This window comes from Lupinus angustifolius, chromosome LG15, assembly GCF_001865875.1.
Source record: "Lupinus angustifolius cultivar Tanjil chromosome LG15, LupAngTanjil_v1.0, whole genome shotgun sequence".
In the NCBI taxonomy this organism is placed as follows: Eukaryota; Viridiplantae; Streptophyta; class Magnoliopsida; order Fabales; family Fabaceae; genus Lupinus; species Lupinus angustifolius.
The window spans coordinates 3,826,488-3,842,281 of NC_032023.1; the positions used below are offsets into that span (position 1 = coordinate 3,826,488).

General features: G+C 33.1%; 1 protein-coding gene and 1 pseudogene across 1 annotated transcript; one reads left to right on the forward strand and one right to left on the reverse strand.

The window, feature by feature from the left end:
• LOC109327646 lies at positions 730-5,648 on the forward strand (annotated as a pseudogene).
• Positions 7,200-15,554, reverse strand: LOC109327263. The gene is made up of 5 exons (XM_019560328.1): positions 15,347-15,554; positions 11,182-11,671; positions 9,765-9,885; positions 8,912-8,971; positions 7,200-8,749 (listed from the first exon to the last, which is right to left on the reverse strand). The coding sequence occupies exons 2-5, from the start codon at positions 11,595-11,597 to the stop codon at positions 7,361-7,363; spliced, it is 1,986 nt and encodes a 661-aa protein (XP_019415873.1). The 5' UTR covers positions 11,598-11,671; positions 15,347-15,554; the 3' UTR covers positions 7,200-7,360.

Below are 15,794 nucleotides of genomic sequence, written 5' to 3' on the forward strand. Positions count from 1 at the left end.
GCAAGCACCTAAACAATGGCATAAAACATTTGACAACTTAATGGCCTTAAATGGGTTTAAGGTAAATGAAAGTGACAAATGCATTTATTATAAATCAGAAAATGACATCTGAACTATCATATGTCTTTATGTAGACGACCTACTCATATTTGGTTCCAATGTTCATGTTGTGAATAATGTGAAATCATTGTTGTTTAACAACTTGATATTTAAGACCTTGAAGAGACAAGTGTGGTCTTTGGTATAAAAATTACTAGGTCAAAAGAAAGAATTTCTTTGAATCAATCTCACCATGTGAAAAAGATCTTAAAGAAATACTTTGAGTGTAAACATGCTAGTACACTATATGATTCAAGTGTAAAACCTTTTAGGAACACTGGTGAAGATGTAAGAAAAACTGAGTATGCTAGCATCATTGATAGTCTTCGTATGCCACTGAGTGCACTAGACTCGATATTGCCTATGTTGTGGGATTATTATGCAAGCTTTATCAGTAGACCTAGTATAGAGCATTGTCATGCTATAAAAAGGGTAATGAGATACCTTAAGAAAACAATATATCTTGGATTACATTACTGAAGGTTTCCAACTGTCCTAGAAGGATTCAACAATGTTGATTGAAACACTCTTTCTGATGATTCCAAAGCAACTTGTGTCTATATATTTAATATAGCTGGTGGAGCTGTTTCTTAGAAGGTAAAGAAACAGACTATTTTGGCTCAATCTAGTATGGAAGCTGAGATGATAGCACTAGTAATAACTAGTAAAGAAGCAAGTTGGCTAAGAAGCTTGCTTGCAGTGATTCCCTTATGGGAAAAACTAATACTACCTGTGTTGATCCATTGTTATAGTACTGCGGCTATTGCAAAGACTGAGAACCACTTTTACAATGGTAAGAAATGACAAATACATCGTAAGCACAACACCATTAGAGGTTTACTCTCTACAGAAGTTGTTAGAGTGGATCATGTACACACTAAGAATAATTTGCAGATCTTTGACGAAAGGACTAGCTAGAGAGAAAGTCCATAATACTTCTATGAGTATGGGACTATTACCCTTAGAACGAAGATCACTCATGATGGTAACCCGATCTAACTGACTGAAGATCCCACAAAATAGGTTCAATGGGTATTAATAAGTTGTCAAATGATATTAGAATGAACATGCTACAAAATTATGAGAAGCATGATTTCTGCAGTAAATCTAAGGATGGGTTAAACTCTTAATGAGATCTACACTCCAATTGGAATGGAGTACCTAGACTATAAGAATACTCTTGATAGACTCACCTATGTGAGTGTGAAAGTGAGGGCCGCTTCCTATGAAATTTAGGGGCATAAATTTATAGATTGTTCATTATATTGGGATAGACGTGTGTGAACTTTAACGTAGAAGATTTACAGAATATACCTTTGGAAATGTTGTGTATTGTTTGATACCGGAGATAGAGTTCAAGACTAAGAGTTACTCTAGTAAAATCTGGATCTTATTCACTATGCAAAATTTGGACATTTAATGCATGACACATTTGCTTATGCACAATCTTAATAAGACCATAGAAATTCCCGGAAATCGTGTTTTAATTTCATATAGAGGATTGTTGGAACTTGCTTTTTTGGAATTTTGACACTAAGAATTGGCAAATGTAGCCAAATTGTGGGAATTTTGATAACTGACATTGGTAGTCAGATTATGGAAAAATAGAATTGAGATGGGTAGCCATATTGTGTACATTTCGAGAATTGACATTGGTAGACATATTGTGGTGGATGTATTCGCCATTGGTTCTTACAGTGCAGTAAGAATTTGATAATGGAGAACTAGACTGTTTTATCCTGAGGACACAATGGCTGATAGTCTACTTGCAGATTTTGGGCAGTATCATGAAACATCTTAAAGAGATGACTTGGTTGTGACTCAGCCAATAAGTATTATTTCATATCATTTAGAATTATTGTAAGCTAAGATAACAACAGTATTCTACATAACCAAGGAAAAGGTAGATTACGATAACACTTATATACTTATTTATAAGAGTAAATTATATAGACCTCCCCTAAATTTTAATGAAATTACATGAACCACCCCTCCCTTTGTTGCACCTACACCAACCTCCTCTCATTTATATATGCACATTACATTTATTACCTATGTCGTTAGTTGACCATTAAATAATAGTGTTATGTGCATATCACATGTCATTTAATGAAATATTATGACGAAAATACCATTTTCATACTATATACAAAACATGTTTCAATATATTGCTCACAACTTATTTGATAAAATGATTGAAAGAATTATAATCAATATTAATTCACTCATAGATATATATAAATTAATAAATATTATATTCTTTTTTGTAATATAGTATGAAGTTTAAAGTAAAAGCAACATAGTATGAAGTTTTCAAGTGCCATATTACAGTACATATTTAAAGAAATGAAGTGCGGCTCCACTCATTGCTATTTTAACGTAATTAGTATTTACACAAGAAAATGACAAATCAAAGAAAAAGCTAAGAAATTGTACCAGGAACCACCAAAGAAGATATGGAAAGGGTTTTCTGCTCACATTTTAGCCACAAGATAATCACTTCCTAAATTTGTTTATTTGAACCCCAGTTTGAGAAAGATAATTTATTGTGTTAAAAGAAAAGAAGAGTTGTGTTTTTTTGAAATAAATGGTAGTTTAGTATTTTATACATTTACTTTAACTTTTAGTTAGCAATGTTAGATTGAAGGGAGGTACATGTAAATGTAAAAATAGGAAGGATAGTATATGTAGTTTCATTAAAACTCAGGGAAAGTCCACGTAATTTACTCTATTTATAATGGGAGATTATACTTTTACCCTTAAAAGTAAGAACAAAAAATAAAACTTATCAATCTCCAGTATTGGAGAGATTCCTCCTTCGAACAAGGGGTGGTCATTGACTGAACACAGAGAGATCATATAAATTCATGTTAAGGCATATGCAAATTTGAATTGCGTTTCACAACACCTCTCCCATGGATACAGTATGTATTTAGCTGCCATAGCTGCTTACTATGCTAACTATGTTCCCCTATTCAAACACTTTGGTAGTTATATCACATTATTAAGTCATTGTGCAGTTATATGACATTAATTAAGTCATTGTTTAATGTTTATAAGTGAAATTTTCTTTTGCACATTTCTAGACATCATGAGAATAACATTTAATTCATGTAAATATTACATGTTTGAGATAAAGTAAAAGATGTATGTGACTTGTTATTTTGGGAACTTTTTAATATCTCTACTGAAGGACCTTTTTGTATCCTTGCAGAGGAGAGATGAAAATACAAATAAGTGTGTTAAAACTTAAAATACAAAAATATAGTGTAAATATTCAAATAATAATTTTAAATTTTCTTAAAATGTATTATCCCAAATGTGATAGAGATCAATAGTACTCATGTTATGCCAAACTTTATTCATTCAATTTTAATTGTTTTAAAAATATTGGTAAATGTAGTTTAACCCCTTTTCATTGTTTTATTCATTTCCTACTGAAAATCACTATGGACAACTTGTGGTGCTATCATTATTCATTTTGTTAAGAAATGCAAACAGGTCACTCATTTTTGTAGCAAAATTGCAATAATCTATTTGGATGGTTAACATTTCCACTATGTTAATTTAAATCTCTGATCTTTTATGTTGGAAATGAATGGAAATTTTTCAATTTCTGAGAGCGATATTTATTGAGAATAGCAGTCACATATCTCAAAAAAGATAAGATTAGTGTCCATCCCTTCATGCAACATATCTCATTGTTGGTTCTACAATGGTAAGGTTTGCTTAAGAGTTATTTTTGCCACAGTTATCACAGACCTTAATACCTGCCACCGAATTTGGTAAGTTCATTATAGAACTTGGGATTTCTTATTTATTAGTAGTAATATTCATTTCATTAATTAATGTTCACATGGACTAATCTAAATTTTTTTCCTGGTTCAATCCTAGAGTCAATAGATGCTAGAAGCAGCCAATTGAGCTTTATTACATGGCCTCAAGGAGTCTCAAATCCTCATTTTCACTTGCCTATCATACCTTCTTTTGCACGTGCAATTATTTCTAACATATAAGCATAGTTTTTAAATAGAGTAAATTATACTCACACCGCCTGAATTTCAGTGAAATTATATAAATCATCTTTCCATTTTTTACACTTATAAAAACTCTAATTTTTATACATATATTACACCGACTATCCCTTTATGAGAAACAAATGTGATTTTTTAAACAAAAAAAGGTTGATAAGTAAATTAAGTTAAACGAAATATGTATATTATGAAAACAATTATAAATAGTATACGAGTCAATACAATTTCATCATTTTTTTGTTCGTTACAATATATTATAAGAGTGATTTAAACAATATTTCCTTCGAATTTTTTATACATTTCATAATGAACCAAAAATAATGAAAATAGATTGACTCGTATACTATTTGGATTTGTCTCCATAATATATCATTTTTTTAACATAGTTACACTTATTATCTTCTTCTTTTTTGTTTAAAAGATCTCACTTATTTCTTATGCAGAGATAGTCACTATAATGTAGATATAAAATTATGAATTTTTTTTAGGCGTAAAATATAGAGATATAGTTTATGTAATTTCACTAATACTCGAGGTATCAATATAATTTACTTTTTTTTAAATAAGTCAATCCAAAATTTAAAACCTCAAGTATAAGTGTAGCATTGCTTTTAGGTGAGTTTTTTGTACTAACTATTTCTTTGTTACAGGATCAATTAAGAGAATAACTTGAGATGGATCCAAACTTGCATGCAGTTTTGCTGATGGGGGGTGTTGAAGGAATGGGTCCTGTCAAGGAAACAATGCCTCTTTGAGAATCACTTTTTGATGTAAACACTAAGAACCCAATTGGGCAGTTAATAGTCAAGTGGTCATAATAAGAGCTTGGCATCTACACTTCAATCCTGGATTGGAAGAATATTCCAGTGAAGGTAACTATGAGACCCAAATGGAGAAATGGATAGGAGTATGTGATTGCATAATAACAAAAATAATGGACCTACTGAATTTAATTTTTTAGAACGGATAACTCAATTTGGTTCCTTAAAAATTGAAATGTTTATCAAACTAATAGAAGAGGAAATTAGTCATATCAATGGACAATTTTACCTGCATTTGATATTCGTAGAAACAAAATTGAAAGTTTTATTGTCTTATATACTAAACTAGAAGAATATTTTAACTCATTCTTTTAGCATAGGCTCATATGTTCTATGAAACTCAGGCTGGACAAGGTACAATTGCAGAAGCATTGATCAGAGGGCTCCCCATAATTCTTAATGACTAAATCCTTGTTCAGGTGAGTGATCAAGTTCCTCTATTCTTTGCATTCGGCTTTCGTTTTATTTTACTTATTCCACACTTTACTGTTTTTCAGCTCCATTGTGATTACAGGAAAAAGGTAAGGTACCTTAAGTTGTAAATAATGGGGTTGGTGTATTCATCCAATGTCCTAAAGAAATAGAAAGAATTGTGACTGAATGGTTCACCACAAAATCAGATGAAATGAAAAGAATGTCAAAGAAAGCTCTATTCCCTTGGATTCTTTCAACTACCACCCGTAGGACTTATTAGGATGGGATTGGAATAAAAAGATCAGAGCTTTCTGAGAAAAAACATCCTATGAGGTGATAATATTTTGGGGTAATAGAACTATTTTTATAAGCTTTTTATTCATGGTCATAATATTTTGCATTCTAATAACCACTAATGAGAATGGTTAATATTATACATTTTATAGTAGTGTTTGGAAGTTGGATGTAAAAGAACATTTGAAAATAGTGGAGAATAAGAAGGCAATTAGATTGGATAATATAACTATTGAAGTTTGGAAGGTTATAGGAAAGTAAGACATTAGTTGGTTCATTGAGTTGTTTGTTTAATAAGATTTTGAGGTCGATGAAGATGCTAAATGAATGGAGGAGAAGCACTTTAATCTGATGTACAAAATTGAACAAATTGCATAGAGATTAAGCACATGAGCTATAGTGTGACACTAGGAGAGAGGATAATTGAATGAAGATTGAGAGTAGACATGTGCATTATTGAAAATCAAATTGGCTTTCTCTTAGGGAAGTAGATCATTGAAACTATATACTTGCTACAATGATTGATGAAGAGATACAGAATGGATCACAGAGACTTACACATTATTTTGATTGATTTGGAGAACATACATGATAAGGTTCCTAGAGAGTTATTATTGAAAGCTCTGAAAAGAAATAAGTTCAAATTGCTTACATTTGAGCAAATCAAGGATATGTATGATAGGTCAAAACCGACATGAGAATACAAGATAGTCTCAGAAGATTTTCCTATTTCTATAAGACTACACTAAGATCAATATTGAGCCTTTCCATATTTATATTGGTTTTGGATTTGCTTATGGAGCATATCCAATAACTATTGCCATAATGCATGTTTTCGCTAATCATGTTATCATAATTGGAGAAACAAGATAAGAAATAAATATAAAGCTAGAAATTTGTTCCCTTGACATTGTACAAGTTACTTGGTCTTGGTTGTGCATGTGTTCCATGACCATGAAATTGATGAAAGGCAAAATATGTTTTTATAATTAAAAGCATCCTCTTATTTAATAGGTATAAAACTAATTTTTTTTAGGGTGAATAAATGTATCTCTCAACATGTGTCACTCATAGAAATTGAACATTTGATATTTTAATCTAGCTAGAAATTCAATGAGATCTTACACCATTTAGACCAATATCTTAGTGGTGAAATGCAAAATGTTTATAATAAAACATTAATGTCAAAATTTCCAGAAGCAAACAAAAACCATAAATGAAACTATTAACAAAGATTTTGACATCAAAACATTATTAATAAATTATAAAAGAGCATTATGACATTCAATCTATTAAGTCGAATCCACCAAATTGAGATTTTCCTGTGTGCAAAACATTCCTTCAACCAAAACACCCCTCAAAACAAAAGATTGATTGCTTTCCATTTCTAGAGAAAATATATATTATAAGATGGTAAAAATCATAAACGGTAAAGTATATGGTAAAATAGGATATCGTTCAATGTAAAGAAACAAACGTTTTCCTAAAGATGATGTTTAGTTTGTTTACTCCTTGACGAATGTTAACTAGAATATATATTATGAATCTCATTTTTCAAATCTTCCCGATAATATCCGATATCAATTATATAATATATCTACCATTTAGTTACTTTATTAGTCACTAAATTGTCACTATTTGGGCAACACTATTTGTCCCCACCAGAAGTAGACATTTTTAGTGACTATTTTGAGCCAACTATATGCCATTGTTGTAGTTTGGCATTTTTGGCATCCAACCTTTCCAAACCTCATGGTTGATTGGAATATTTGCATTGGTGAGGCATGAGTTTGACCTCAAAGGTTGAATGCAATTCATTTGCATAGGAGAACTTGTACTCTGGACATTGTACAAGTTACTTGGTCTTGGTTGTGCATGTCTTACAGGACCATGAAATGGATTAAATGCAAAATGAGGTGTCTGGGTGAGAAATGGTGAGTGGTGAGCAGCTACATGTGCAGTAGAGGAAAAGGGATTTTGAGAAGGTGCAGAGTGAACTGGGTGTGTTAACTTTTGCCCTCCGGTAAAAATAGGGAAATTTGAAGAATGATTAGTAACATGAATTGATTGCTTCCTTAGATTAACATCTGGGGGGCACCATTCAGGCATGTCATCATCGTCAGCAAAGAGATTCTTTGTGCGTGATGCAACCGGAGTGCCATACGGCTTCCATGTAGCTCTGCTTTGTTCGTCTACCACCGGAGGCAACGAAGAGATATTGCCAGGTCCGCAGACTTTCTTTTGTTTCTGCATGTCATCATCAGATGAAAGTCCTTGATGACTTAAATTTCCCAATCTTTTCTTATGTAAAGTTGGACAAGAATTTCGAGTGGGCATTGTTGCTAGTGGCAGAGAACAATCCATGTGCCTAAAACCTTTACCTGGAAGATTTTGATTGACATTCATAAAATCTAATGCTCCATTTGTTACAGCTTGAGATTTTTTACCACATGGTGTTCCATAGTCAAATTCTGGAAGATCTTCACTATCAACAATAGGCAAGGGTTGTTTTCTGATATCAGGTGGAACTGAGACATGTCTTTGCATCTTGGAATTCAGGTCCTGTTGCTCCTCTCCAGATTTTTCCACACGAGACTTTAACTTCAATGTCTGTTCCATCGAAACATGCTGATTTTCAGGATCTGGATGAGATATTTCAGATCCCGCAGGGACAGATGGTAAAATACTAGGAGTCGGTTGTGATGTTACAGCTTTAGAACTGGTAGGAAAGTTCTTGTCCCTTTTAATTCTATCATTTTGCTTAGTATCAAGAGTTGTAAAATTGTTTCCTGGTGATTCTAAGGATTCTGAAGGCAAATGAATCGGAGACATTTTACTAGCAGCAACTTGATGCAGACATCTCTTAGATTTCAGCTCAACGGGATTAAGATTTATTTGGTTTCTTCGCCACACAACACAACCAATCATAGCATCTTTGTTCTTCTCAATGGCTGACTTGCCTTTGAAGAATCCATATTTTGCGAGTATGGTGATTATGGCCTCAGTACGAGGACAGACATAAAGAACAATGCCAGGAGAAAGTTCAGCAAACCCAACCCTCTCACATTCTTGATATCTTTTTGCAACCTGTTAATGAAGTGAAACATTTTGTTACACAAAATAGGTAAAAATCGGCATTATGCATTTATCTGCAATAAAAATATTCCCATGCAGTTCTAACCTAAAAATATGATCCATGAGGCTATTTAAATGTTTATCAAATTAGTATTAGTGTGAACTTTAAATCACCTTTTTCATGCCTGTCAGTGCAAGTTTTGAAGATCCTTCTTTCCAACAGAGGGATACCACCTGAAGTTGCAACAATAATAGTAATTTAAATTCTCAGAATAATGGCACAGGACTCGGGAGTATTATGAAATATTGGGTATGACCTATTTGTTGAGGCTAGTATCACTTAAGTGCACCTAACCAGTTACCGATAGTCATCATACAATAATGAGAGACCTTGTTTCCATATGTTTGACCAATAATAGAAATTGAAGGGGCGGAGACACTAATATACCAAAGATTACCCACACATAACAATGGCTTAGGAGAATGTATGAAAATATTAGACATGTGAATTACAATTTACAAGTAACATTTATAAAACTGCAGTCTGCACGACAGCAAGGTCTATCTCAAAATGCACAATAAATTCACAATTTCAAGTTGAATCCAAGCAGACAAGAATATATGTATATAAATGGCATTCTAAGTCTAACAATTGATAAACTCTTGTTACAACAATCAGCGTATGATAACTCATCTATCATGGTACCCAAGCCGTATGGTATTTACTAGGACCAAGCTACTACACAAAATGAAAATTAAACTAGAGTTCACTACTACGACCATTTGAATGGCACTCTACAAGATAAATTGTCACAGGGTATTCTCTATGACTTCCACTTATTCTAGTCACACATCAATCAAATTGCAAATACAACAACGAAAATCTTTTCCAACTAGGCAGGGGTGGCTACATGGACCAGACAGATCATTTGCGATGGGTAGATAATCTTGATGGAATGACACAACTTTCAACATTAAATACAATGGCCTGTTTAATAGTGTAAATAGAATAGCAGTGATTTCTTACCATCAAGCGTCTGTTCCTTGAACGAGGAAGATCTTGAATGTACTTTTCAAAATCATCGAGCTTTACCTTCCCTTTCACTTCGATAGATTCAGACCATGTGACACCAGACATCTTTTCACCACTGGACAAGAGAGTAATCACATTTAAGTTCAGACTAGAAAGTACCGAACCAAATTCATTTGACTTTACAAGAATCAAAGTGACCAGCTCAAGCTAACATTGGAAGCTGAACTAGAAGGCTAAGACTTACTTAGAAGATAAAGGGGGTTAGAAGAAACAATCCAATCCATCGCCAGAAAAGGAGAAAAAAGTGTTATCGCCCTTCTCAAGATTAGTTCAGATCATTTTTAGTTTAAGCAAAGAATGGACTTCTGCATCATCTCTCTCTCACACACAAAAAGGGATAGCTACGACAGACATAACTGACATTTGCGAAAGAAACAATTCTAGGAAAGAACTGAGATATTTGCATTCATTATTTATGAAAGAAAAAAGGAAAGAGAAAAATGAAAATAAAACAAACGGTTATAAAAATAACATAATTAGCCGGAAAAAACTGTTTCAAGAGCCATTTACAAATCAATGTACATAGAAAAGCAAGAGAAAGATCTTTTCAGGGAATCCAACAAGGTAACTTACATTTCTGCTTCAAATTATAAAATACAGTCACCAGCAAAACTACTATGTAAGTACATTGGTCAACTCTAAAAGATATCAGAAACAATTTATGTCTTGCAATTCTATGCTTTCAAAAGACTATCAGTAGTTACAGATGTCAAGAAAAAAAGGAGAGAATATCTTTGGGCAGAACTTTCATAAAGTTCTTTGGGTACTTGTGGTCCTATTCTCCAATAGAAACATAATGTGTGACCACTTTTTTAAGTTTTCATTGATGAGGTGAACTAAAAATAATGCACATGCTACGCTTTTATTGGAATATAGCACCACAGATACCCCAAGAAATTTACCAAGGTTTTTCCTTTTTTATCTTCCTTTTTCTACAGAATGGAAATTCCTCTAGAAGATTCAAACATCTGACATCAGTTGCTTGGAGAGAAAACATTCAGTATTACAACAACAAATACATGACTCGTCGCATTTCATTTGTAAAAAACTTCCTATAGTAATAAATTATAACATCAACAATATCAATACTAATATAATTATTAAGCTGATACAAATGCATATAATTATTAATATAATTATCTAATGCTTCTAATTTCTTAGTTTTTCCTCAGTTTCATAAAGGAAACATAGGGGGAAAATTAATTGGAGCCAACTGCAGTTTGCAAGCTTGCCGCTAACTAGTTTTAGAACGGTTGTTTGCAAATAATATGTTTGCATAGAACCACAATCTGAATGAATCATGAGTAGCTATATTACTGCAAAAAAAAAGATTTCGAAAGTAGATAATAACCTCTTAAAGATGGCAACTGCAGAAACAGTTACAGAAGAGTTCAACGTAAGGCACCCATCCCAGAGCATGCCAGTTGGAGCTACATTCCGAATAAGTGTTTTATTTTTTTCTCGAGAATTTAAAAGACCATGAGAATGAATATTCCCTAAAACCACATCATGAGTCCTGCTACTATATTTCAGGGAAGATTTTTTGACAGAGCATTGTTTGCCATTTTCATTTGATTCTCCTGTTTCTTTCATACTCTGAATGTTCCCTTCTCGTTGTCCTTGATATTCTTTACTGCCATCTTCCTTGTTGTCCTTTACATGAGAAACATCAAACCGGGCTTCATTTGCCAATAAATCTTTAATAGCTTTCTTAGTACAAGCAGTGGTGCCCAAAGAGTGACTGTCAAAGTTGGTGACCATATTCATTGTAGCAGCATTCAAAATATGATCACTCTATTCCGTATAGCTAAGTCTTCCACTCTGACTTGTCAACTGACCATCTGAAAGAGAACTAATGGTTAGATGTATCTCCCACACTCAAAAACAAATCAAGAGTATCTTTATCGAAATATTGATGCTTGAGCATAACTATTAACCTCCTCTTGTTGCTAATTAACCATGCTTGATTCGTAAGATTTGTGAGAATGTTGATCACTTCTTTTAGTGTTTTAATTGTACAGAAATGTTCAGGATAAGCTGTGGCTTTTGATTATTTACAGAAGAGAAAATATTTCATTTTAAATTTAACTTTAGAGCCTAATGCCCTTAGGCTAGTAAACACAATCAAGCACTTGATACATGAGCCTTCTTAATAAGAGTATCACCTATCTGCAGTTTGTCTCCACTCTTAGAACAATGGCATGGATTCAAAAGGTTAAAAGTTTTAACAGCTTGACATCCAATCAAATCATTGTGTCTCGTAAAAGCTCAGTGAAGGATCATCATCAGTCTTTTGTTTATCTTAGACTAGGCACATGTTAGATATGCTTCTGTGATTTATTTCAAATTAGCTCATTATTTTAATAGCATTTCATGTGATTGCTCTGTAATTTCCTTTTTAGGTACAATGGCTATGTAAATGTTCCCCCATTCATTGTAGATTTTATATATATATCCAAAATTTACACAATTGTAGATAGTATCAGAACTGCCAATTGTGGCCAACCAATCCTACCCATTTTGCACTACGCGTGCATTTCCCCCCACTAACCCCAGCTAATTCCTACCACTGCCATTCCCGGACCCCACCCACCCTCGGTGACCACAGATCCGAGGCAGAACCCACCAACTGGCCCATCACTGGTACTCACAGCCAGCAACCCTGCCACATGCTGCCACTCTACGCATGTCTCATTCACACAATGAATGAGTAGGCACCATGTAATGTATGATGTATATGCTCCAGCTTGGGTTGTGGTATTAGGCACATGTTACAAGTGTTTGAAAATTTTCATTTCAAATTTGCTTATTATTTAGGATAATCTAACCCCGTGATTACTTTGTAATTAATTAATCTGAGCTCATTATGAATGATGTATTAATTAATCCCATTCTTAAGAGACTTTGTTTTCAGATTTCAGCATTTCATTCTGGTTAATATTAAGAGAAGGGAATTGTTTTGATATGAAACTACAAATTGAACTTTATTGATTGCTTAATGCTGATTTCCCACTTCTTTCCATTACCAGTCTGTTAAGATGCATAGGGGGCCACCATATTTAAATTGGTCTAAAAGTTTCTTCCAACATCATTTAAACTTCAATATCCATTCACTAAAAATACTGTAAAATTAAGTGGTTGTGAATTACTGGAAAAATGATGAGAGTCCATATTTAATTTAAGAGAGATACTAGTTCAGAAGACTAATCTTGGTAGAAGTTATTTACTTACTATATTCATGGTTATCAAATCGGGAGTCAGATAGTGAATCAGAAGGCCTATGTTCTGATTCATAATCAGTAATTAATACTAAATAATTCATAACACAAGTCATAGGATTCAACACCAAAATACCATATGAAATAACACAAATTCAAGTAATAAGGGTCAAACATATCATAATTCTAAGTCATCATAGCAAAATAAAGCAATTACACCATTTCCATGTCATAAGACTTTAATCAAATTAGCAAATTAACACCACCCCCACTCCAACAAGTATGTCAACAATGTTTACATTTCACAAAAGTCTATTTGGGGATACTCCCACAATGATTCCATTTTATATCAACTTGGCTCCTTTTTTGTTAACCATTTTGATTTTGGAGGTGAGCAGACAAAGGAATGGAGAAGTAATAGGAAGGGTAGAGAAAAAATAAGGAAAGGCAGAGAAGAAATGAGAAGAAACAGCACAGAGAAGAAATAAGGGAGCAGCACGGGTGTTGATTTTTACATTTTATTAGAGAAGTAACAGGGAAGGGGGTTAATAATTAGGTTTGGGCAAGAAAGAAGGGGTAAACCGCCCATCTGAAGTGTGTTTAAGAAATAAAAAAGAGGCATATTTTAAGGTTTTATAGAAACCAGATTGCAGACTCACATTGATCTTGATTCCTGTAGCAATTCCAGCGATTTGGTCCGATTCACGAGACACAACAAGCGACTCTGGTGCATAAACAAAACATGCAATTTGCATCGCTGGCCATCAATTCCACATCGTACCGCAATTTGAATCTCACGAAACTTATGATACTAACTACAATGATTATATTTGCATTGTGTGAGCAAGAATGGTTTTCCTTTAGTAATGTAAAGGCATCGTCAAGGTAGTCAAAGGAAAAGATGCCCTTAAAGTACAGTGGTTTTAAAGACTAGAGGCAAGAGGCACCAAAAACTAATGCCTCACTTAAGAAAGGTGTTAACATTTTAGAAAGAAAACGCTAAAATATTTGACTAATTCACGTTGACTTACTATATAAGTTAATTGCTAAATCATAATATTTAGCTTAAATATTACAGATTAACAGGTTTAACTTCCAAAAATCTATATTTGCTTGCTTCCAAGAGTCCCATAAACCGACAACTAGTAACTTTTAACATTCTGACTTTTTACCGACTTTAGTAGCTTGGTAGCACGTGTGGCATACTACTGGGCAGCACCTCAACAAGCAAGAAGCACTGTATCCATTCCCAGATAACTAATGCTGCTGAAATACAGCCAAGTCTTGTGGTGTTATAACAACGTCTCACCCTTCCATTGTCAAAAAAATTTAAGCTTCATTTGCTCTTATTATTATCATCCCTTTATTCAAACAATAGTTAGCCATTCAACCCTCTGCAGTACAGTCTTAAGAAGATAAAATTTTAGCAGGTTTTAAATTCTGTTTGTGGATACGTTGCGAGCCAATATGCTATATGCATTCACAGCCCCATTCAATTACGACAAACAACAAACCCAGGATATGTTGAGAATTTAAAGGCATATTATTGCAATGCAGCCGACAATTTAAAACCTTAATTTTTTACTTTCAATTATATGTTGAGAGTTATACATAAACAAATGCTATAGATCATTTTCCAGAAATGGCAAAAAAAGCTAAGCTGGCACACAGAAGCTCGAAACAATATGACTGATAACGATGGCACAGATTCAGTGAGAGAAGACATTGTTAAGGACGGGATCTAACAATTGTTAAAAAAACAAATTTGGTGTTCTGTTCACAGTTTTTATAAGGTAGTCCTTTGATCAGTGGAGACATTGACATGAATTGCTGCATGTTTCTTGTTATTAATTTCTTTATTTCTCACTGATTTCAGTTTTAGCTTTTATAGTTTGAGAATTTCTCATCATCTTGCATTTATATTATTCTTTTCACCATCTAAGTTACTTTCATCTTCTTAAAACAAAAAAATTGGTGATGATCATCACATACAGGTTTTTGAATTCCTTAAAAAAAATTAGTGATGATCACATAAACAGAAAAACATGAATGAATTAAACTAAGTTTCACAATTAAAAGAGCAAGATTGCAATGTGAATCAAAAGAATTTGAACAGAGAATCATCGGAGTGAAAGAAAAATCGAGATTAAATATTTTTCTTTCTTTCTCACTAATCAATTAAATACTTCAAAATTTTCATAGAATTGAGTTCAATACACATAAGATAATGTGTATTTACACAAAAACCATAAAAATAAATAAAATTTTAATCAAGTGAATTAAATAATGTATATTTACCTCAGAATCAAATACACTTCTTCGTGATGCTTCTGCTTCTGCTGTTACTGAATAGCACTATTCAAATTTCAATACAGAGAGAGTGAGTGAGAGAGAGAGAGAGATTGTGTTATGTATTAGTCTGGGTTTGTCTCTGTGATATGAAGATTGGTATGTTTTGTCAGCAGCTGGTAACCGTTTCATATCAAAATTCATTATCAAACGAAACGGTTCAGTTTACTCTTAATATATGACTGATTTTAATTTAGTTGAAAATAAAAATAGAAGATTAGGTTTGATAGGTTAGATGGGCCATCGGCTCTTTAATTTTTAATTCAATAATCTATTATTATTAACAAGGTGGTGGCCTAGTGTTCTAAGGCTTTACTAGATTATTAGGAGGAACAAAGGTCAAGGATTCCACTCATATGAGCCACATTTATTAGGGGCAGTTCCTTACCCAAAAAAG

What these genes read in the sequence shown, in the direction of transcription:
- LOC109327263 (XM_019560328.1), bottom strand. Translation starts at nt 11,597, where the DNA reads ATGAATATGGTCACCAACTTTGACAGTCACTCTTTGGGCACCACTGCT. An exon ending in GCAGTTGCCATCTTTAAGAG is followed by an intron (nt 9,886 to 11,181) that starts GTTATTATCTAC and finishes TCTCTTGTCCAG; the next exon opens with TGGTGAAAAGATGTCTGGTG. An exon ending in CACTGACAGGCATGAAAAAG is followed by an intron (nt 8,750 to 8,911) that starts GTGATTTAAAGT and finishes CTTCATTAACAG; the next exon opens with GTTGCAAAAAGATATCAAGA.